The 24,877-nt window shown below is 40.0% G+C and overlaps 2 protein-coding genes across 2 annotated transcripts; both read right to left on the reverse strand.

The window, feature by feature from the left end:
• Positions 1-92: 92 nt before the first annotated feature.
• Positions 93-15,980, reverse strand: esr1 (estrogen receptor 1). Its single transcript, XM_036550417.1, has 8 exons — positions 15,550-15,980; positions 13,949-14,145; positions 12,684-12,800; positions 7,910-8,227; positions 5,653-5,791; positions 2,872-3,005; positions 1,864-2,047; positions 93-1,212 (listed from the first exon to the last, which is right to left on the reverse strand). The coding sequence occupies exons 1-8, from the start codon at positions 15,978-15,980 to the stop codon at positions 1,023-1,025; spliced, it is 1,710 nt and encodes a 569-aa protein (XP_036406310.1). The 3' UTR covers positions 93-1,022.
• A 4,043-nt stretch (positions 15,981-20,023) lies between these two features.
• armt1 (acidic residue methyltransferase 1) lies at positions 20,024-24,822 on the reverse strand. The gene is made up of 5 exons (XM_036550061.1): positions 24,752-24,822; positions 23,953-24,058; positions 23,332-23,573; positions 22,641-22,806; positions 20,024-22,470 (listed from the first exon to the last, which is right to left on the reverse strand). The coding sequence occupies exons 1-5, from the start codon at positions 24,808-24,810 to the stop codon at positions 21,697-21,699; spliced, it is 1,347 nt and encodes a 448-aa protein (XP_036405954.1). The 5' UTR covers positions 24,811-24,822; the 3' UTR covers positions 20,024-21,696.
• Positions 24,823-24,877: the final 55 nt, after the last annotated feature.

Consider the following 24,877-nt stretch of genomic DNA (forward strand, 5'->3'; position numbering starts at 1 on the left):
CACAGTCCCCGGTAGCAAAAACAGCAATAAAAATATGGAATTTTTAAAATCTTTTTTAAAAGTCAAAATAAGCCACATTTTCCACATTCCTTTCATAAATTCCCTGAATGAAAACAATAAACTGAAATGCTACAAGATTCAACGCAACTCAGCACAAAAATCTTTTAACGTATACAACTTTTTCTCCCTCTCATCCGCATTCTACAGCCTCTCTGAAGTTTTTGCTGCAAAACAATTAATGGCAATAATTTTAGAAATGTGTTAAGCACAGACCATGAAATGGGGGCTTTATATTTTGGCTTTAACATACATTACTTCCTAGTGGAGGTACAGCATTTCACCTGTGTAAACTTGAGACACTAACAGAGTGACCATAGTGCGGTTTACTGTAGTCAGAATCAACAGCTATCTCTTGTTTTCAGTCATTTGCTCGATATTTCGGCACAAACACTGAACACATACTGAATCAAATTTTCCAACTCTGGTCATGGGGAACACTGTATTTGCTACTTTCACTGTAGCTAAGCTCTCACTTAAGTAGCTTGTATTTAGCTGTTAAATGAATGCTGGTGTGAAGTTGACCTCTACATTTCATCTGCAATCAATTTCTTTGTGCTCTTGGGCATGTGTATGCACTAATAAATTGTTTTTATGTCTAGCTAGTATTTATTGCCCCTTTTGATAAATATGGGCAGTATCGCTATGCCGATGCTTAATTAGTTATTCAGTTCATAGTTATAGGCTATATTTAATCAATGAAGCCTCAAATGAATATAAACAGCGTGTACTTGTGTCTTTCTGTTAAAACAAATGTCCTTCCAACAACCAATGTCTTCAGCAAAGAACATAACAACAGACAACTTGTAGAGTGATGACTAATTCAGATCGGTATTTAATCTAAAAGCTCAATGGAACCTCCTTAATAAAGATCTCAGCAGCTCCCCTTGACGATTTTGGGAAGCCTGAACGGGGCAGAAGGAGTTCTGTTGTTGTGCAATTGGGACGTTTTCCCCCGCTGGACATTAGGACTCCACATTGAGACTGCTCTGGACACAGAAGGGCGTACAGGCGGACACCTCAGCCTGGACCTTGGCCTGCTCAGCTTTGGCTGGGGAGTGTAACCTATGGGCATCCAGCAGCTCCAGCAAAAGGTCATACAGGGGCACCATGTTCTTACACTTCATGCTGTACAAGTGCTCCATGCCTTTGTTGCTATGGAGAGACACAAGTAACAGAACGGTCTTCACAATTGATAAGTAAAGTAATTTTTATGAGGAACTCTAGGGTTATTTTATTATTTATTTCCTCAAAATATGAATATTTATATGGTTTAGAGAGCATGATTTCATGATTTCAAACATCTATTCGGCCAAGGACAATTTGTGCTTATTTAAATTATGACATCATAGAAATTTCCTGAAAAGAGTCGGCTCTTTCCCTTCGTAATTTATGGTAATGGAGGGAAGTGATGGTAGGCCTAATTCAAAACATGAATATGCAATACAGCAAGGTAGGTGGTGTCAAAAAGGTCAAATAAAATGATGCTATTTAGTCCCCAAATACAGAAGTAAACTACTACTCAAACAACCGCTGTATAAAACCTTTGTAATGACCATATAAACACTATTTATACTAATTATAATATTGATGTATGCAGTAGATTTTGTTTCCTTGACTGCTACTTGAAATTACATTATCAATTCATATAGATCCACAGACTCTGATGGAATCAGCCTAGCATTTTTTTAAAGATAAACTGAGGCTAGTTTCTCCTGATGCATGATTTGAAGATATAGACAAATCATGAAGGACAAGATGCCACTTCACAGACTACTCATATCTCTGCCCTCACTGGGTCCTCACCTCATGTGTCGTATGTGGGAGAGCAGGAGGAGAAGCTGGGCCTGCCTTCTGGATTGCTGCTGCGCAGCCAGGCCTGACTTGGCGATGTAGTGGATGAGAGCGTCGGTGATTGTATCCAGCATGCTCTGGACCGTAGGGCTGTCGTTGAGGGGCTCCACAGAGCTGGAGCAGAATGGGAAGGCACCTAGGAGAGGTTGGGGGAGGGGGAAGGCGTCCTGTCAATGTATAACATCTCTGAAGTTTTATGTCCTTTCTAACAGTCTTATTCTGGGCTCAAAACACAGCTGGGCATTTTACAAATTGTGAAATGTTCCGTCGAGTTTAAGTCCGACGTTGCTTTTTGCTCTTGAAATTCAATGTAACAGGTTTAAGAAAACATTAATGCTCTAATGCACTAACAATCGGGTGTTAGTGAAACTATCAAAATGCGGGTAAGAGACATGAAACAAAATATTATTTAAAATTTTGTTTCCTAAATTTAAGGTTGAGGCACGGTGTGACGACCATGTCTTGCTAACTTGCAGTGTGAATTATGGGTAATTCAATCTACACACTTGACCCTACTACCTTCTTTTTAGGAAAGATTTTTTTGAAAGATTTGTCATGTATACCATTAACAAAGTAATGAGACAGGATGTAATCATACAAAAAAATGAATTCTTCATATATTTCATTGTCATGGATCTGCAGTAGACTCCTTATTATGCCTCAAGGTATTTTTGTTCTTAAAAGTTGTTTAGTTAAAAAGTCAAACACTGTGTCCATATGTTTATTAAAAGATGAGATTTAAAACTAGCGTGCTTGAGGGCATACTTTCTGTAACTAATGTGGCTACCTTGACTGACAAAAAGTAATTCAATATGTATTGGTATTGAGATAAAGAAAGAAATGCACTTCAGTATCAGTTTTACTGAATGTCATTGTAACACATAAACCGACAGAAAAGACCAGCAGTGACTTAGACCACCCAGTTATGGCAGACAGTGAAAGGACAATTGACAAGCCTACCGGAGTTGAGCAGGATGATTGCTTTGAGACAGACAAACTCCTCTGATTTGAGTTTCAGGGCGCGGAACCGGGAGACGGTGGCGAGGATCATGTCGAAGATCTCAGCCATGCCCTCCACACAGCTTCCCTCACTCCTGCAGGACACAGACAGGGCGACGTCACACCTGCCCCCTGAGGGCTGGCATAACCAGCACCCAGAACCAACACCCATTCAGACTCAGCACCAGTACTGGTATCGCTATGCTACAATTAAAGCTGCAGAGTAGAAGCCTCAGCCGCCTTGGGTTCCACGTCTGTAACATTCCATGCTTACCTTAGGTTTATTCTGAAACATGGGGCAACTTCTGGGGTGTATGTGAAAGGCGTGAAGGGAGACAAGGCCTTATTGTACAGCTTTCCAACAAGAGAAAGAAGTAGTTGAAAGACCCAGATGCCAAACACAGGGCACAAATCAAGCTCGTAGAATAACTGCAGGGAGGAGATGTTCCTGGAACACGCAGACACTACACTCTGTTATAGAAATTCAAGATTCAAGGTGACTTCTGACACAACAGATATGACAATTCCATTGTAAGCAGACAAGAGACACACTATTTACATACAAATATGGCAAAAATAAGTAAATTGTTTTCCATAAATAAGCAATGGAAACAGATTGTAAATACCTGCTGATGAGCAGGATGACCATGTAGTCATTTATTTCCTTTGTTTGGACAATGACAGTCATTACTATGGTTTCACAGATATTTCTGTGCTTGTGTCACCTGGAGGCAAAATTTAGAAGTCTGCCTTTGAGTTGCAGAATTTTGTTGCTATGGCTATGCTTGTGTGTTTTGGTTAGCAATGGACATCAGCCAATGTATTCACGAAGACACAATGTGTCCCTGAAGTTTCACTGTGACAGCCATTTGGAGCCAGAATATTTCTGTTTACTCCCCACCCAGTGTTTGCTTGCTTGCATTATTGTTGTTAATTATGTTGAAATTTGGCAGTAATTAAGTCATTGACATGCACACCTGTGCATCTGTTATACCTTGCGCTTTCCAGAGCAAACAAAGCAAGTCCCTAATGTAGTCTTCGCATAACAACTTGAAGCACTCAGCTGGTTTTACAATTTTTGTGTCAGGCACTTAATGGAAATTATGTTACCTGGCTGATGAAAGTCACTCCATTTACGTAACTAGACATTGACATTTTTAGTATGTTAGCATTTTTGGAAAAAATAGAAATAATTTAGGGCTCATTCATCAAGAAACAAATTGATATGCAGTATCGGGCTTTGCTGTTTTTCACTGTATGGCTGTTCAGAAATAAAGCATCTCTGCAGTTACATTTTTTTTAAATATCAAGATACTTGTGACAGGAACATCCGTATTCAAAAATTTATGTCAGCTCCACATGTTACTCCTTTTAACATATTTCTCCTCCAATATTTCAAGGTTTTGTTTGCTCAGTTTTAAAAGAACTGCTATATAGATGAAATCACGCTTGTGCGCTCCTAGTAAGAGATCCAAATGAGCAATTTACTTATTCCCACTGGGAGGAGGAAGCTCTTGAGTGCCGAAGTTAGAAGGCGACCTGTTCGGACTTGACAGCTTCAGACGCCCACAGACATTAATACTCACTTCTGCATGGCAGCAGATGACCAGTTGCAGCAGCTTTCAGTACAACAGGTTTTTAAATATATGCGGAGTGGTAAATGCACAGGAATAACAACAGAAACAGTTCAGAGTCAGACTTCGCCGAACGTGGGATCTTACGCAGGGTTTTGCACAATAAATAAAGTAACTTATGCCCCATTTGTATCAGCAAATGACATGAGAACGTGAGGGAGGTCTGGCTGTGTTCCTGTGAAGGTTCTACAGTTCATTATGTGCAGTTTAGTGAGAATATGAGGGACACACAGAGAGCACAGGCTGTACCTGCAAAACATGCATCTCATAGCCACAGCATGATTCATTTGCTCACATTGTCATCGGGCTGGGGAAAAAGAAGGCACACTTGGATGCGACCAGAGCATTTTCCAGAGGGCTGTTTCAATTAAATCGGCACTGTAGCACTGCCAAGGAGGGGAACAATGTTGCTCTGGAAATTAAATAGCCAGGTTTTTCTCTTCCCCTCTCCTCTTTTTTAAACCACTCAAGGAAATACGGTTTTTCTGATCTTCACAGTCACAAGGGAAAAAAAACATTTTTGAAGAGAACAAAAATGACTGTTTACAGCATGAGCTGGAACACCAAGACATTGCGATAACATTTAATATCCTTTGGTTTTGTATTTATGACATTGAAAAAATGATTGTCTACTACTAATTTACAGCTTGTGTGTCCATTCAAGCACTTTTTCAGGACTTAAGAGGCACAGCGACCCAGAATGGTAAAACCTGGGCTGTGCTGAGCAGAAAACAGCCAATCTGAGGACTTGGTACAGCACACCAGCCCTGGCAACATGCACAGAACAACAAACATGGCCTTGTAACAACTGAACAAAGACCACACCAGAGATCACCAGAACATGACTTTCGCAAACACTCTGTGGAGTTTCAAGCAACAACAACACAAAAAAAAAAAAAATCTTTGATGTACCAGGGAAAAAAAGCAGTGAAGTACAGGGTACAAATCTGCTGACCCACCATTTCTTCTGATCTGCTTTTCTGTTTCGTACACAGGGTACGTGGGGCATTGCTTGAAAGCCACATGGTACACCAGTCTGAAAACACGATGGCACAAATAAAAGATGCAACACAAATGCACTCATTCGCCTGGGCACTCGCACACAGACCTGTCTAAGATGAGGTCTTGCGCGAAGAGGAGTTTCCCTGGGCAGTGGATGGAGCGCCATACCAGGCCTATGATCAGGACCTCCAGCCAGGAGCTCTCCAGCAGCTGCACCTGGTCATGGAGGGACAGCTCCTGGAAGCCTGCAGAGCCAGCAAAATGCCATCAGACACACAACGCAATCAGGCACATGGCTCCTGCCACCTCTCCTCACAACTTTACTTTTTCCAAAAAAAACAAAACAAAAAACTCCATTGACATTGTACCCTATGCTGTTCACTAAATAATGGAACTTTTTTTATTACAGTTTACTGTAATAAACTGTTACTGTTTAATAGTTCACTGTCTGCATATCCTTATTCATGCTAATGAATACAAATATTAAAAGGCGAGAAACAATTTCAGAATGCTTCTGGGTTTTTGTTTTTTACAGTACAATCAGAGGTGGACACCCCGGCTTCAGAAAGTAAAAGTCCTGCCATGTATTTGTTCCACCTATGCACTAAACAAGGTGATTTCATTAATTAGCTCCTCTACCTGGCTGAAGAGTTGTGCTAATTAAATTCAGCTAGTGTAGTGCATGGGTGGAACAAATACATGGCAGGACTTTTACTTTCTGAAGCCGAGGTGTCCACATCTGAGTACAGTGGGTAATCACAGTCCTCCACAACTGTAGGAAATTTCATTATATTACATTATTGTCATTTAACAGCTGCTCTTATCCAGATTGACTTATAAGTTCAGCAGGCAATTTTGTCTTAAGTACCTTGTTCAAGGGTACAATAGCAGTGCCCCAGCAGGGAATAGAACCAGCAAACTTTCATTTGTGAGCCCTGCTCCTTACCACTGCATTTCAGTATGTAATAATGCCCTGATTACTTTGACACATGCCTTTATGTTGTGTATATTGTGTTGTACTTACATGTTGACTTTGGCATGCATCTGATATCTCAGCACTATGGCACCGACTCTTATATATGATTAGTATATTACACTTCATGATTAGTGGTTTATTAGAAATACTTTATAAATTGCTCTGGATTACAGCGTCTGCTCAATGACAGAAATGTAATGTAATGAATGACACCCTAATCATTATGGACAACACAGTTCAGAAATATACTAAGCAGTAACCCAAAATGACAACATCACATTTCCATCCAAAACAGCAAATCATCTTACAGGGGTAAACGAAAGACAGCTACAGCTTGCTGATGTGACCGGACCGACTAATGCTCAGTTCGGCATGCAAAAGACAGCTCCAGCAAAACTGTAATCTTTGATATTTTGACAGTCTCCAGTGAGAGCTTTCAGAGCTCCTCTACAGGACTAATGAGCAGAGGGTAGCAGCGGCTCGGCACCTGTAGGTGCTTATTGGTGCTCTTCAGCTCTGTGGGGATCCACCTTGACAAATGGAGGTGCCGCCTTTAACCCGCTTTGATGACTGTAATTACAGTGTTCCCATGCTACCACACTTTTTACCCTGCTCTTGCCAAAGTCTGGACCGCGTTATTCTTTATGCTAACAACTACCTGCAGGTGATTACACCTAGCCCATTGTCTTGACCACATCGGCTGGGTTGTTACGAGTCTTTCAGCACAGGAACGGAACAGAACATTGCAGTCACCTCATCAATTCAATTTCAACAAAAATGTACAGGGCACTTTGAGCTGCTCTCTGAACAAAAAAAACATCCATTTTTGAATGATCTTTTTTAACATGTATGTCTAACTGTAGATTACGTTTGTTTGAAAATGTATATGAAACATCTGACAATTAATACCAGGGAATCTAGTAATGACAATGTGGGTAGATGCAAATGTACATGCAATCCAGATGTACTGTATCCACCATAGATAAGTTGTATAAGTTTAAGATTTGAATGATGTAAAATGGCATGGGTGTTATCTGCAAAGACAAAGAAATAAACATGAGGTGTATGTTACAGCTCCAAGCAATGTCTCAAGGTTTCAGGTCAAACAGTTATACTAAAACTGTTGAGATCGTACTTATTACATTATACTTACTTTGAGTATGCGGTGGAAATAAAATGAAATTTGAATAGCAAATATAAGCCGCCGTTTTTGTGTCCTACACAATATTATGAGTTTAGCTACCACAGAAATGAACCTAAAATGACTAAAAATAAAAAACAGCATCACTAACTTGGGTACCACTGACTTAATTGGTACCCAAATCAGGTTCGTTTGGCATTTAAGAGAACTGCGTCACTGAAGCCTGGAGGTAAGGGGTCCGCTCACCTGGTACCTTCTTGGCCCAGGCAATCATGTGCACCAGCTCCTTGTCGGCCAGGTTGGTGAGCAGGGTCATCATGCTGACCTCGGTGTAGGGCCCGCTGTGCTTCTGCTTGGAGCAGATGCTGGGCGGCTCGGCGTTCAGCAGAAGCGGCAGGACCTGATCCACCGGAACGCCCACGCCGCGCCTGGCGCCGCCACCGCCAACCTGCAGTGGGGGGTGCAGCGGTGGGGCAACCAGCTCACTGCAGCTCTTCTCACGCTGCTCTGCCTCCTTCTGCCGCTCCCGCAGCAAGTGGCGCCCCCCGCGGTCCTTACGGAGTCCTGCAAGTGACAGCAACCAAGAAGCATCACGGGGCAGGCTCTGGTTGTGTGTGTGGTTTTGTCATTAACCAACACAGTAGTTTGTTTTTTTAATTAATTCACTTGACAATTTGATCTTCAGAAGGGTATTGAAAAAGGTTATTTGACAATTTCCAATGAGAGAGGACTATTATCACCTGTTTAGCAGACAGCCTTACCCAGGGTGGTTTACACACCTAGATGTTTACTGAGGCAATTGTGGGTTAAGTACTTTGCAAAAGGGTACAACAGCAGTGTCCCAGCAGGGAACTGAACCCGCAATCTTGCATTTATGATCCCTACTTTTTGGTGGTGCCCTACCTGGGAATCAAACCTACAACCTACTGATCCAAGCCCTCACACTGCTGCCCATTAAGTTGTCCTGAAAGTACTTTCAGCATGATTTATGTTATATTCATGCCTGATAAGAATTTCAACTTTGTAACAGTGGTAGCAAATGGGTAGGGGTATTTTTTTGAACAAGGATACTGCTAGTTCCCATAACTATATCTGTCAAGTAACGTCCTGACTCCCATCAAAAGGGATATGATCTGGAATAAACTGCAAACTAGGCCAAAGATGCTTTTTTCCCTTTGAAATCACTGTCCTGAAGTTAGTGCCTTTGCAACAGTACTGTGCCTCCCCCGTGCTTCAAGCTTTCTGGCTCTCTGCATGGGATCCCTCCCTTGGCTCCGTTGTTCATATCCTGTTATATCTCCATTGCTTGATTTATTTGGAATGTGTACCGACGTACTGAAGCTGCACGGAGGAGGGATTTCCTTTTCAATGCTGAGCAGAAGCCACACGAAACATGCACCAGATTAACAATATAGCTGGGTACTGGGGCATAAGCCCACATCTGTGTGCAATGTCTGCTTGTGTGTTGGGGACATTGTTTCATAAATGTAATAAATATATAAAGTTTAGAATATCTAAGAGAATCTGACATCCCTGTATTTCCTTGTTTATTCATATTTATCTTGATTGTGTAATTGCATAAAAATATCATATTTCAATGAGATGTCAACCTTAGTGGTTAACTGGAGCAAAAGTTAACTCATTTTTCTTGACACAGACGTTAGTTTTAGAAAACTCATTAGATAAATACTAGAATTATCTCATACAGCTATAATGTAAAAACAATCAGGATGTGAAATCAAAGGGATTTACAACTTATAGTATGTACGGGATCAAGAAGGACATCCATATCATGTCTATCCACATCCTTTAACTTCTACCACTCTGCCTCAGAATGCCGTGTCCTAAATGCTAAATACAGAAACATTTGCTTAGGAACTAGAAATCATCCCATATCACATTAAAAGAATACTCCATTGAATACTTGCGTGTGGTCTTTACCATTTAAGTATAAAAACAGCCTGTTTGACTTTACAACTGAAATTATTTTACCCCTAACACACACAAACACACACACACACACACACAAGGGCATTTACACCACTGAGCTGTGCTAAATATAGGAAATTAAGATAGTGTTACATTACTAATGCCATAAACTGACTGGTCATCATTTATGTTATGTAAAACAATGAAAAAGTCACTACTCAGCTCTACGTTTAGGATGGAGCACACCACAGTAAGAATCAATACACTCCAAAGCCTTTAAGACAACTAAGCATTCAGCATTATACCAGAAAAAAAACATTTACAGAATCTGCTAGATTTAAGATGTGTCTGAGCCACTGAAGCACTCACAAGGCCAGTGCTTTCAGAAGCATGAAACACCCTGAAGTACAAAAAAGCTCCCTGGACAGGATGCCAGGGTATTACAGGTCCATTAGGTTACCAAAGGTTTCCCAGTGCCAAGTAAAGTAATAGCCCAATTTTCCAAACCTTTCAGTATCAGAGCTGTCTCTCCAGCCCCAAGGCCAGAGAACTATTGATGCTAACATCTAATGGGTGTAACATCCAGTACCAGTCAAAGGTCTGGTCACACCTGATTAAGATAATGGGAAACATCCATTCAAAAACATTTTGAGCATAAGGCTTATGCTTAAATGCATGAAATGTGTTTCTTGGACAAATATGAACAGTGAAGTCAATGCCTATGTATTTATTTCATTCCACAAAAAAAAAACGTAATGCTAATTTTTTTTGGCTACTTTGAACAATCTAAAATATAATATAGTTTTGGTTTGTTTGTTTGTTTTGGTCACTGCATAATTCCATTTGAGTTATTACATAGTTTTAAATGTCTTTACTAATACTGTATAATGTGGAAAATAATAAAAATAAAGAAAAAGTGGGTGTGTCCAAACTTTTGACTGGTACTACACACACCTGCTCTCACAATCTGTGCAAAGTGAGCAATAATTCCCACGATGAGTAATGCAGCGATTGACTAATAAATAACGCATGGACACTGACAACGCAAGTGTGGGTTTTTTTGTCCTTAAACTTACAATGAATTTTTATAAAATTTGAATGGATAAACTTATGCTCTATTGTGCTGGCAAGTGCTGGATAAGTGCGTCCTCTAAATGCATGTAATTTAATGTTATGTAATGTAATGCAAAGTGTCATTTGCTTGTCAATGCTGAAGCCTTTCAGTGTCACAGGCAAAAAAAGGAAGGAGGTAATTTCCTACAGCTTTATGGAGGCAAGGTCTGAATAATGGGAAATGTGGAAAATGAAAAGAATAATAGATAATTGCATTCGGTTTCATTCAGCTTGTACTGTATTTAGATTGCATTAAGTTCTGGCTCCTGTGCTCTGTTCTCAGTGTTCTTATTACCTCATTACCCTCTCAAAAGGGAGAAAAAGGACAATGTGTAAATGAAGACTGACTGTGAGGGAAGCGTGTAGATTCATGCCAGAATCTGACTGGACAAAATGATCGTTTAACCAGAGAAGAACATAGCGGAAACTGAAGGAATAACTGCGTCATAACACTGTTCTGTGACCGCAACATTAATAAATGATTATATATCAATTCAAATTTGAAAAAAAAAAATGTTAATTCTAATTCCAGACTAGAGGCACAGGCAGTGTAGAACACAGCACAGGATTTCTTAGCTGGACTGGACAGCACTTTCCTAGACTTTCTGTAAAAAATGGCACGATGAATGTTTCATTGAATAATCTATGAAATGCTCTCAGGACTGTAATGACAGGTAACTTTAGCAATGAGGAATATGCCTGTGTGAAAATTATACCGGATTACATCTCCACTCATTATGGAAACACTTAACAGGAATGGCCTCCCATTTGTGGGATAACAGGCTACCCACCTATTCATCATTTCCTAATGAATCACTCAGTTCATTCAAATATTTTGCTACAGCTCCTATGCAGGATGACTTGCATAAACAACACAGTGAATAACAAGTAAATAGCACAGTGTTTTATTCAAAACATACTGTGAGACAAAGCATGTTCAGTAAAAATATTGCTTTGCATGTGCTAATCCAAATACCATCAATCCATGAATGAGGAAGATACAGAGAAAGCATGAGAGGCCTCATAGAAAATAATAGACCTCAGCTGACAGTTCTGTAGAACTACTTGATTCATTGTCTTAGAAGGAATGTGTGCTGCACTGCTCGGAAACAGCTTCATAATAGATAACACTGGCATTTCAATAAAGCCTGATCTTTCCACCTTCAAGTTCCTTTATTTTTTATTCTTCTCTTAATACTCCCCCAGCCTTAAATCCATAGGGCTGCTGGCAGGTCCAAACTCTCCTGATGAACTTGTCATGACCAAGTGAATCTCTGATCTTGACTATCTAGGTCTGAAAGTTCAGTGATCACCAAAGTTATGGACAAATGTAGATTGTATCCAGATGACACACATGCTGTGACTGCCTGTGTTTTACCTATTACAGCTCTGTAGCTCAGATTCCATGACACTGAAATTCTACAGTGCTCTAGTTCCACTTCTAGGTTATCTGGAAGATGTCCTCCATGAATTTGTTTAAATCATGTTCAAATTTGAGAATGAATGCAATAATAATACTTTTGAAGACTGAAGATTCAGATCATTAAATGAGTGTGCATGTGATTGTACATGCGTGCATACCCACAATGTCTGTAATGTGTCTATTCAAAATTGTTTTATTAATGAATTAATTCACAATGAAAAGATCAATTCACAATAACTTGCTTCAAAACCTTTCTGATCTCTTCTAATGGAAAGAGTACTGTTTTCAAGTCAGCTCTTTAAATTAGTTCTGTGAAGACAGGCAGCTGTGAGTCAGGTCCCTCGCCCAGCCAGGTGCCACAGTAACAGAGCACATCAAGTCCTTTGTGCTGTGCTTTCCCTGTTCCAGCGATGGCGTCACCTTAATCTGGGTCACGTCTCACAGGAAATAAAGGCCACCGTGACACACGCAGGCCCAACAAGGGGAAATGAATCCTCCGGAGAGCCAGGTATAATGGCCCCCCGAAAACAGCCCATTGGCAGGTACTGTACCTACCGCCTTTCATCATTCCCACTTCGTAACACTTGCGCAGTCGGCAGGCCTGGCAGCTCTTTCTGCGGTTCCTGTCAATGGTGCACTGGTTGGTTGCTGGGCATATGTAGTCATTGTGACCTGCGGATGGAGAAGTGGTCTTTTACACCAAACACAGCGATCAACAAAGCTATTGCACTTTTCAGACAAAACATGGTGAAATCAAGTACAGCAGGTTTTAGAAAGTATTCCCAGGAAAAGTAAAGAATAATTAATTTCTGTTTTGCAAAGCACAACCACTAATACTACTGTCAGCAGCACATTAAAAGTCACAGAAGCAATTGCTGTCGGCAAATCAAAAAACAACACATTTGTCATTTTAAGAGGAGGAAGGCTGCTGAAAGTTGAAATAGGTAGGACACGCATACATTCATGTATACATAGGCCTAAATAAACAAATAGTATATACCCACTGGCCATATGTGAAATAATCACCACATCTCTGAAATTGAGTCCCCTTGAGCCAGTCTTTCACGAAGGCGCTGAAACCCGACATTAGGCAAATAAGCACTTTTCTTAACACAGTGGCGTATCCACCTGTGCCCAACTGCAAGTCGGCAGCCACTTTATCTGCACATCTTGTCCTCTTCTATATGCCCGGTGGGAATAGCCTTATTACATAACTGCGCATCTTCAACAGGACAGCTGAGGGCCCTGCACAGTAACACATCTTGATGTGAAGGCCGGTTTTACAGCATATCCCTCCAGTCACACCTTAATAGCCCTTTTTGTGCAACTGTCACGAATCCTTTCTGGAGTGACACTCAGGAGACAGGTCTATGATACTTTCAACAGCGTGCATTAGACTGACTTTAAATCTTTTCCCACTGTTAATCTTCCTTGATTTAAGAGATGTTCTGGTGAATAACAACATCAATTCACAACCATTTGGAGTCAGCTGGGAATGTTGCTGTAACATTGCAGGGAGTTTGACAAAATATGATTGCAGACGCTAAAGACAGAGGAGGCTTCGCTGAGCAACTTTACTACAGTTTAGACCAGTGTTGGTGAACCCTTGCAACGTTTTTAAACACTTCTCTCAGCAACATTTGATCAGCGTCTAAAAATACCTATATCCCTTGCCTTTTCATGTTTTAAAAGTTACGTTTCTTGCATCAAAAATGTTACAGGCTTTCTGTATCAACAAGTGACGGATGAAAAAGTGACATACGACAGGTAAAACATCTGTCAGATAACAGTAGGCAAATACAGCTCATAGGTACATCTACCTTGAATACTTCTCTTAAAGAAGGCTTTACAGCCCTCACAGGACCAGACGCCGTAGTGATATCCCGAGGCGTAATCGCTACACACCGCACAGTAACGGGTCTCCTTCGTTGTCTCCAATGTCCCCATAGTTGGCTGTCTGTCTGAGGCACTACCATACTGTTCGCGCATGGTATGAGTTTTACTTCCTGTGTTCGACCTGTTGGGGGGAAAAGTCTGTTATTTAATTGTATTATAATTTTGAAAATCGGATTTCTGGAGCCAGCTGTCAGATCGGTGTATGTCTGTGTTGAGCTACTCTGAGAAAATGTCTGCTGTTTAAGGCAGCGGAGTAATGACATCTGTGTTGTCCCATCTCATATGGCACATGTGACGCAGTGCAAAAATGGTGCTCCATCGTCAGCCGAGAAGTATTGAGGAGTTAGGATTTCTCTTCAAGGCAACAAACAACGTCGTCGACGTTTACATGAAAACTGAAATGTGCATTTGGTTATATATATACACGAGGGGAAAATTTCGGTGACCTTGGGGATGGTTTTAGAAGAGAAAATACTAATAACGGTATGTATTTCTACAAATGAACACATTTGAAGCGTTATTGTTACTCTCATTTATTTGAGAAAAATTAAAACTACTTCAGATTACAGCAGCTAAAACAAACGTGTGCAAGGTGTGGTCGTAGCGTTCACTGTGCTTTCTTGCCATGCCGGGATTTTAAAGCTGACATCAATTATATTGGTTAAACGGACATTCTCAAGCAGTTATGACGTTGAAATAGTCACTTTAAGGGAACTTTTGCGTCAAGCAGAATTGGGTTTTGTCTGTCTGTTTTTATCTGTGAGGTCATTTTTTTTTAATCGAGAATATTTAGAGTTTGGAGAGTTGTTCTGAGAGTGTTTTATATCCAATCTGCAACAGCCCTACATATCAGGGGAATGAGGAAATATGTCTTTGTGACTCAGACTCCAAAAAATCCTGGCAATGATTCTTTAATGCATTTTTACAGTTTGCCACTTTCTCATTAACGCTACTATAAAGTACTCTATGCCTTACTTTACTGTTGAACTGACATTTCTTTTTGAACATCTTTGTAAGAGCAACTATCGTGATGGGAGTTTCACACAAAGTGGGAATACAAACAGTGTAAATACAGAACCACAGCAGCTAAAGTAAGTAACACTTGAAACTCTGTTAAGCCACAGTTAAAGATACCAGTGACATCAATGCACGTATTTTTCCCCTGAAAACTAGAGTTCTGAAAAAGCAGAATTACAACAAATCCTACCAAAGTCACAACACATTCATGCTATTCTAGAGACAGTAAGGACACCTTACTTTTGTTTTTTGGAAAAATACAGAAGCATGTACACACAGGTGAAATTCAGTTGTTCTCCCCCAATCCCACATGGCAGCAGCCAGAGTCAATCTAACAAGGGTACAAAAACAGACCAGCTTCCCCCAGGCTTGCTTGATCAATTCATTTGACTTATTCTGAGAAGTTCCAAGACTCTTGTATTTTGCTTATTCCCATACTGCCTCTCTACTTGGAACAAGAAACAAAAAACAGAGGCAGCGTAAAGCAACCCCGACAAAAAGAACTCACCTGAAGACCGGCGTGGAGGCGCTCTCCAGATAGAAGGGCACCTGCTGGCAGGGTTGTTGGGAGTGGTGGATGAAGGGGGAAAGCTGCGGGCTGGACGGCATGAACACCAACGGGCTGGTGGGCACGCTGCCCAAGGAATGCAGGCTGGCGTCAGAGCCAGTGCCATGGGCGTCCACCGGCGCCGAGTAGTAGCCCATGCCGCCGCTGTTGTAGAGCGGGGTGGCGGCAGCTGGAGGGGCGGCGTAGTCGTACCCGCTGTCCAGGTAGCTGACCACCCCGGCACCCGTCTCATTGTCCTCCAGGTACATTTCGCCCAGGGCCTTCTCAGGCGTTAGTTTGACGGGGGAGCCGCCGGACGCCTCCAGCTCTCTGGTTTCGGTCTTGCGAAGCAGCAGCACTTCTGGAGTCTTGCTGGGAGCTGGCCTTGCCATGGTCAGAACAGATAAGCAGCATGATTTAGCGCTGTCTTTCTTTCCCTCCTAGTTTCCACCTAGTGGCTCGGCCCAGCACAACGCTCCTCCCCCCCTTTTTGAGAGGGAGAGAGCAGAGCACTGCGGGAACTGGAAGGGAATGTTCTTTTTTCCTCCTAAATCTATTGAGCGCAGCAGAGACACTCTCTTCCCTCCATCTCTTTAAGCCTGTTGAACGCGGTCCATATTCCCTTTCGAACAGGTTTCCCATAGTTTTGTCAGGAAAATTAGCACATGAAGACTGACAAACTCTAAAACAGAATTAATCCAAAGTGCTCCTTGCCAGACTTTATATACTATTCATAAGTGCTGGCATGGGGCTGGCAACAAATGTGTTATAACGTCCTTGATTTTGTAGTATATGCCTATTCACATATACAATGTGAACATTTTGAGTTCTCCTAACACCATGAATATAAAATAAATGTAGTAAGTGCCAATGAGGGAAATAGTGTGAATCTACACAGTATAGCAGATGCAGGCTTAAGTTACTTTAAAAACTGTAATTTTGTTCTCATTGCAACAATTTTGAATTATTTGTTTCTGTCTGCGATTATCCTCAAAAACTGTAATTTTGTTCTCATTGTAACAATTTTGAATTATTTGTTTCTGTCTGTGATTATCCTCAAAATATTAGATTTTCCTATGTTCAAAAACATTTAATAGCATTTTTATGCAATGAAAGAGATGTGAAATGTCTTCGGAGTTTGCTCCCAGACACTTCAAAAAGATTTGATATATTTTTTTCATGTACAGTCTTTTTTAATCTCAGTTTAGAGAAGATTTTTAGAAAACACAAGACCTTTTAGGGTAGATATGACAGGGGAAAGATCAAGTTAAATAATACAAATCATACTAAATTATTTGGCACAAAACTATTCATAGACTGTGGTTCTGCCAAATTTATATTAATAAAGCTTAACCTGCCTGAAACATGAACTTTTCATACTTACATACAGTTCATTCATAATACCATTTATTCTCCTTATAATGCAATGACTTAAATATAATGCACATTTAGGATACTTTCACATCATCTCAGTATGTGTATGGATATTTATCTTACGTTCACCACCTTTTCCAGCAGAGACTATGTGAGACCATGTGAATACTTAAGACAGTCAAAAAATTACACATCTTCATCTACAGAGTAATCTGTTATTCTCAAATCAGCATCCTATACTTGTAAATTTACAATTTATAATATTTAACAGTATGCCATACAGGATTTTCAGTTCAGTTAGGTCCCATAAATATGGATAAAATTAGAGGTAGATGGCAAACTCACCTTAATATTTAATTAATTTATTTTTAAACCATGTGCTGGTCAAGATTTTCTTAGCTCTTCCTTTTGTCTTGTATTCTGTTGGAAATAACCTTATGTAACTCTGAATGGTGCTCAGTGCCTGAAGTTTCTAAACTGTCAGTCATGACACAGGTTGCAGAAATAGACACATAAACACACACACACACACACACACACACACACACACACACAAACCAGATCAATACCATTTCGCGGAGCAGGTCATAGTAACATTGCAAATACACCAGGAGGTCAGTGGTTGCTTTGGCTGCCAACTATAAATGCCATATTAGAAGCAATGTTCCCAACTATTTCCTACAACGGACAGTATATCATCAAAAGCTCCCTTTATAAAAAGAAAAAATTTCCTTCTCCATTCCAGCAGAGCGAGAGAGTTCAGACCAGGTCCATGTTTTACTGTATTGAAACAGGCATTCAGGATACCAAATTGCACTGAATAGAGACCATAAGCTGAGCATGCTGCAGAGCAGCCTCTACTTTTTCAGAAGTGCCCTGATATTCTGGTACTTCAGGAACCAGGTTTGCATCCCATCTGCTGTTTGGGAGTAGCACACAAAGTTATCATGTAAACTGATACAATAGGGGAACATCAGGAGCAGGGTAACTGATTAGCCTCCATCAGTCTTCTTTTTCCTCTGAAATTATACTTGTTTTTGCAAGTTTGTCATTCAATCATTGACAAGACCAGAATTTGGCGGTTAAAATCAATAGCACATCAGCGGTTATCAAGTTCCTGCCAACCACTGCACCACTGCCAGCATTGCTTGTTTGGTTATTTGGAGATGTTGACATTTCGGATATCGTCAGAATGAATTATGGCTGTAGATTTCTGTTCTACAATAAGTACTAATTTGCTGGATGGAATAAATTTTTGTGCCTATTTGTGTGCCTTCACTAAATTTGGCACTAAGAGCCACCAAAAAACATTTTCTCAAAAGTGTCAAACTCATCAGGTCCATTGGTACTCAAGGCTTTTGTCTTCAGTGATAATTGTTTAGATTGTCCATACAGAGTAATAAGTGTAGTAGTGTGTAGTGGTAAGGAGCAAAGGTTGACATTTCAATTTGCAAGTGGACCACTGAGGTTGTACTCTACAGCAAAGCACTTAAGCCAAATCAGCTCAGCAAAAATCCAGCTGTTTAAATGTATCACACATAAAAGTTGTAAGGTATGAACGATTCTTTAGACAGGAATGTCTGCTAAGAAAACAGTCCAGGGCAATGCTTGTCAGCCTGACTGAAGCATGTCTGTATATCTCTGTGTGGGCCACTAAAGGTAGTGAGTCTAGGCCATTGTTGCTATGCTGTCAACGGCCAATATCTACAATATACTAAAAGCTTTGGAAATAAATGAGGATTTTGGAGAAGAATGCCAATAAAGAACAATCATAAAGCAATACATTTAATCATTTACAAAAGTACTGGAATTAATATTTTAAGGGAACAATGAAATAAAAGAAAATCAACAACACTGAAGACTTGAGGGCTAAATAAAACTGCTGGGGATTAGAGGGCAACATCCCCTATTACCCTGAGGTCTGTACCTTCAGAGAGAGCGAGGCCATCGCCTGACCTTCCATCTCTACTGTAAGATAAACATGTCGCTGGATCTGTTCCAGAAAACAATAAGGAAAGGAGAATGCACTGCACTGTTATTAATTTAATATCCTTACTGGCTCCATCCAATGTCCTGACGCACAAATGTAGTGATGTCCTTGGTGGACATCTATATGTAAGCACAAGAATCACGTGAGGTGATGCTGTGATGTCCTTGGTGGACATCCATATGTAAGCACAAGAATCACATGAAATAAAAAAAAAAAACTCAGCTTCTCAAATATAACAGACAATAAAGAAATCATGCTTGAAATCTTGTGTCAGTTTTGATAAACTCCTTTCAGCAGGTTTATCTACCAAGTAATATCTAATACAAACAAATCTGTTAAATCCCACATTATGACAGAGTAATTATCAAACTTATGAAAGTGCCTGATAAAGCTAGTTACACATTTTGTAGGTCTAATCTTCCAGTACCTAAATCACCTTCCTAACTTTTACTTGAAAGTATTCAAATTCTGTGGAGTCATACAGATCTAATAAGCAATATCTGCTCATTTCAGTATAGAACATAACCTCTGATACCAAAGAAGTAAAGAACATTACTACACGTCCTTGCTGAGAATCCAGGTTAATGCCAAAGGCCATTCTATGTACAAGTTAATGTTCTTTATTCAGCAGAGAGCCAGGTTTGAAACATCAGGTCAAGTTGTAATTTTGAAGCTTGAACAAAGCTTCTATCAGAGATGAACTTTTTTTAAAAAAAAAAAAAGGCTGACAAAAAACCTCAAAAACATGACAAAAACAACCTCTACCATTCATCTAAATTCATTATTTTCATGCTATATTTCTTGTGTCTGAAATTAACATAAATTAGAGTATCATGATTCATTTGCTGAAGTTTTAAAGACGTCGGATAAAAAGAGACAACTGTTATCTTTGAAAGGAAATTATATATTAGATTGATGATATTTTTGTAAAGAATGTATTGTGCCAAAAAAATCATCTTAAAATACATAAGGAGTATGTAACCAAGAATATTATGCACAGAATTATTTGTCTTCAGTGTTTTTCTATCAGATGAAAGGACATTTCTGAGTGTCTGTAGTGAATGAGGGTAGCAGAGACATGCTTTTCAAAATGCTTGCAGTTGCCTTTCAGCATACCAGACCTTTACAGTATTAGGTACCAAACATCAGATGCTGTGTATTGTTCCAGTGCCTGGTTTGTGTGATAGTGCAAGTAGGACATTAGGCAAAAATCGTGTTCATGAATCTATATTATAGAATCTGAGCAATGAGTATCTTGACATCTTGAGACTACTAAGATTCATTGGTAAATACATGTATTTCACCGGTATAGTGTGGCCCTTCAAAAAGTACTTTGACATTAATACATACTTTGTGTACATTTGTACACTATGGCTGTGCCAAATTTGAGCCAAAATGCTATCAAAAATTTGTGGTACAAAAAAAAAAAATACAATGATTTGTACATAAAAGGTTTTCAGCTTGTGGTAGATATGTATATGGGGACAAAGAAAGATATAATGACATGAAGCTATGCAAGATACATTATAACAGACATTACATAAAACTACCAGCCACCACAACCATCAAAGCACTGTTTTTCTTAGTTTATTAGTAAGACTGTTCATGACTTGGATGATACTGTACCTTCTGAGACCACTGTTAATGGAAACAGCCTACAAAATTCATTTTCCTGCAATGATGCATCTTCATTTATTTTTTAAAATACACATTTATTCCTATATTACAGATGCAACTGTCTCAAAGACAATAAACACTAAAGAATAAAGCATTCTGAGCACCCCCCACTGAAACCTGAACATCAGCGATTTAAGTTTCAAATGTAAACGGCCAATATTTCAGTAATCCATAAATCATCATGCATGCACAAACACATGCAAGAAAAATCAAATCTGTTCTGCTTAATTTGACAGGAAGGAAATACTGCAAAACCCTACACAATTACAAATAACTTTTTTTGTATGTTAATTTAAATAAAGATCATGCTCCAAGACACACCAGGGACAAATGTTTTTGATACAAACGCAGCTAATTTTAAGACTTGACACGAAATTGAACAGAATGGATTAACTACACAATTACAAACTCAAAGCGTTACATCTAATTTGCTGCATTCAATGCCCTTCCTGAACATAATGCATTAAGTTTAAACTAAAAAAAACACACAACTTGTAGAATGACCTCGTGCTGCTGGACTTATTGGAGACATCCTGATAAAGCCATCATTCCAGATTCCTTTATAGTCTCTTGAGCTCTTAGAACTTACCGCCACCAGGTGGCGCAGGACTCCAGACCCTGCATGGTTCATAATTCAAAATGATCAATGCAGTGCAGTATGAATGTAGCAGCATCTCATATGTGGAGACGGTCATGTCCTTATGTACAAATATAATTTTTCACAAGCTTTGACAAATTGGTTCAAGGAATTCAATGAAAAGAGAGAACATAATTTTTAAAGTAAGGTGCTTTGGTGTGTAATCTCCACACACAGAATTTATATCATACGTGTATGTGAAAACAATTCCCAAAAATTATCAACTAATTCCATAACTACAGGAAGAATGGCTTATAATAATCTAGTGAAAGGGTGTGCAATTAAATAAAACAATTTCAATGGTCTCTTGAAGATGGCTTTCCACTATAGTTTTCCTAATCACGAGTAACAAGTCTTCATATTTCATGCTTTTGTTCTACTTATTTTGTTCTGCTTATCTGTAGCTCATTTGTAAACTTTATGTAAAAACCTACTGCTCTCTCTGAGGACTGCAGTACTGTACCACTGCATATTTTCCACTGGTCATCCAGTTGGGCTCACTGGCAGTCAGGTTCTCCCCTTGGCCTGGCTGTAGCCCCACCTGGACATTGGCTTTTAGAGTTCTCAGGCTGCAAAGGGGAGCAGGCTGGAATTCTCTCAGAGCTTTCTCAAAAGGCACAGTGTGCTCCCAGTCTCTGTCACCTGTCAGCTTTCTGTAGTTGAGATCACCCTTGAAGAATATCAAGTCTGACTTCTGCAGAGTAGTGTACAAATCAGGTGCATCAGCGGCCATGTCGCAAAACTCATGAGGCAGGGTCCAGAAAGGGTGGTCGTGGTAAGACCAAGTGCCGTCCTTCAAGTAGCACTTCCACTGGGCCCCGCTCTTAGACATCCACTTGTGATTGGCTGCCAAAGTCTGCTTTATGGCCCACTCAAAATCCTCCCTTGTCGTATCGGAGACAAACCACGGCATGGTTTTTCCATGGAAGTGGATTTTGCTGGCAAGGCCAGAGGACACAAGAAAGTCAGCAAGAACCAGATCAGTGATGAGCTCAAAGCCGGCATTGTCCAGGACAATGTCCACCTGTAATTTCTCTGCTCCTTCTGGCCTCTTGTTGTTCATCAAGGTGGACCACACCATGTTTGAATCATCCACAAGGATAAAGGGTTTCAGACTCTCTAGGGAATCTACTGGACTGGACTTCTGTGAGTTATCCTGACCAGCCGAGATAGAAAGATCACACTTGTTTCCCCATAAGGAGACCTTAAAATACAATAACAGAATACCAGGATATTAGTTCAAATCATACAGTACGTGAAAGATGCACAAATAACAATGATTTTGTAAAAAAAAAAAATTTGAAACAATAACATAGCCTCTTTACTTCCTCAGGCATATAACATTTCTACAATGGAGACCTAGATGTTACTTACTTGCAGTAATTTCTGAAATTGGTCCAAAAGGTGTGTCTCTGAAAGTTCATCAATATTTTTATTGAGTCCTTGAAGGTACGTACAAATTGCTATTATGGCCTGTTGAGACTCAAAGAAGCTTTGCATTTTTGCTTCCCTGAAGACATCAAAATCACAGATTGGGGGACTGAAACAAAAAAGAACAAAAAACATTAAATAATGTTTAAAACACATTTAATAAGTGTATGCTGCTGCATATTACCCAACCATAACACAATTCCATGGACTTATTATGGATTCTCATGGCAACTCACCGCCATTAGATGCATGAAAATGACATTACATGGCATTAAATTATTTCCTTAGCAGACACCCTAAGGCAGTCAACTACACTGCTCATATTTTACATATTATTAATTTATACTGGTGGACTGTTTACTGAAGCAATTATGGTTGAGGAACATTGTAGGGTAGTAGCTTGATGAAAAGCCTATAAGAGTTTGGTTTTAACCATGGGTGTTTTTTTTAAACCATATATTATAAAGTCGCCTGCTTTTCAGTATCCAGCTTCAACCAGACTCAGAAGAAAGAAAAGAAGAAAAGGTGTCTTTACTGCTTTTCTGTGTGCTCATCATGAGGTATAAGGGACCATTGTAAGGGATGATCACTGCTGTTCTAAATTAAAATTCTATGTTTTATGACAGTTACTTACTTGAGACGTAAAGACTCTTGAATCCTCCTGTACATATAGCACTCCACGTACAACCACGGGGATTTAAACCAGCTTGGGCACTCGTTCTCCTCCATGAGGGTGTGCTGGCGTTGAAGGTACTGGTTCCACATGTCCATGTCCACCATATCGTCGGTAAGGGCCAGCACCGGCTTGTCTGTCTGCAGCTCATTACGAAGTTTGGACAGCAAAGAAATCGCTCTCTTTTCAGCTTGGACACCCTCCTACAAAACACGTGAAAGATAAAATGACGGAAGATCGGGAGTATTTACAATTTTCAATTCGGCAGGCTGTAGTGTGATGTAGCAGTGCAACAGCCGAGCCTCTAGTCCACAGGTAGCAGGTTCAAGATTGTGAGTACTGTTGTTACACCCTTAAAACGAGTTACTCTGTATACATGGATAGTATGTAAAACGTATCACCTATTTAAGCCAACCTGGAAGTGGAGGTCTACCCAGCAAAAAAGGCAAATAATGTCATTTCAGCAGTTTAAGGCCAGTAAACATGGGGTGTGTGATGTGAGCTGGATGCTACCACTGATTACAAGTCAATTAGTAAAACGTGCAATAAGACATTTATTGTTTATTATTAATTTCTTCTCACCTCTCCGTGCTCTTCAAAAAACTTATTTTTATTTCGATGGATGGTGTCGACGGCTTTAGTAAGAATGGTCGGTAGTCTGTCCCTAACCGTCAAGTATGCAAAAGATCTGAAATAAAAAGGTGACAATTGTAGAATAATACAAGAAAAACTGCAAAACAATCAAACACGTAGTTCACGAATTACTAGGCCGATTCAACACAATGTCGTTAGCCGCACGTTGAACACAGGTACAGACTAGCAAGTTAATGCAGGCAGGTGTGTGATTGGCTTGCTAGCTAGTTAGTTCGGACAGATGTCTACAGTTTGCAGGCGTGCAAGATGCAGAAACCAGGCGTTACCTAAATTTGTGAGCTAGCTTACTACCAATCAGTGCAATAAAATGGTAGCGAAGCAATGAAACCTCACAAAAAATTCTATCTGCCTTAACCTGTGGATATAGTTACCGTTGGTCATGTAGCTAACTACTGTAGCCAACCTAACTGGCATAACTATTTTGCAGTTGCAGTTACATGTAATTCCGTAGCTACGCACACATTACAGGAAGCTAACTGGCTAAGTTAGCTAGTTGTCTGACTGGCTATAAATAATCACAACGACAAGTATATGACAGCTGTGCTAACTAGCCTACGTTTGGCATATCTTATAACATTAGCTAGCTACACTACCTGTATGGAGTACAACAACTTGTACAGCATTGCTTTACTCGACGGACAGTGCCCCAGCTATTTTTTCATCCTGCTAACGTCGCGCAACACAGGCATAGTTAGACAAACTAGACACCAGCTATCCAGCCACGTACCCCACAAATTTAGCAGAAAGAGATGGTGGGACAGCACGGGACACGACGTGATTCGCCATGTTTGTAACCAGGAAGTGGGAAGCAGTTATTCAAACACAACTTTATTTGTACTTCGATACCATGCAC

The sequence above is a fragment of the Megalops cyprinoides genome, chromosome 17, assembly GCF_013368585.1.
Source record: "Megalops cyprinoides isolate fMegCyp1 chromosome 17, fMegCyp1.pri, whole genome shotgun sequence".
Classification (NCBI taxonomy): domain Eukaryota; kingdom Metazoa; phylum Chordata; class Actinopteri; order Elopiformes; family Megalopidae; genus Megalops; species Megalops cyprinoides.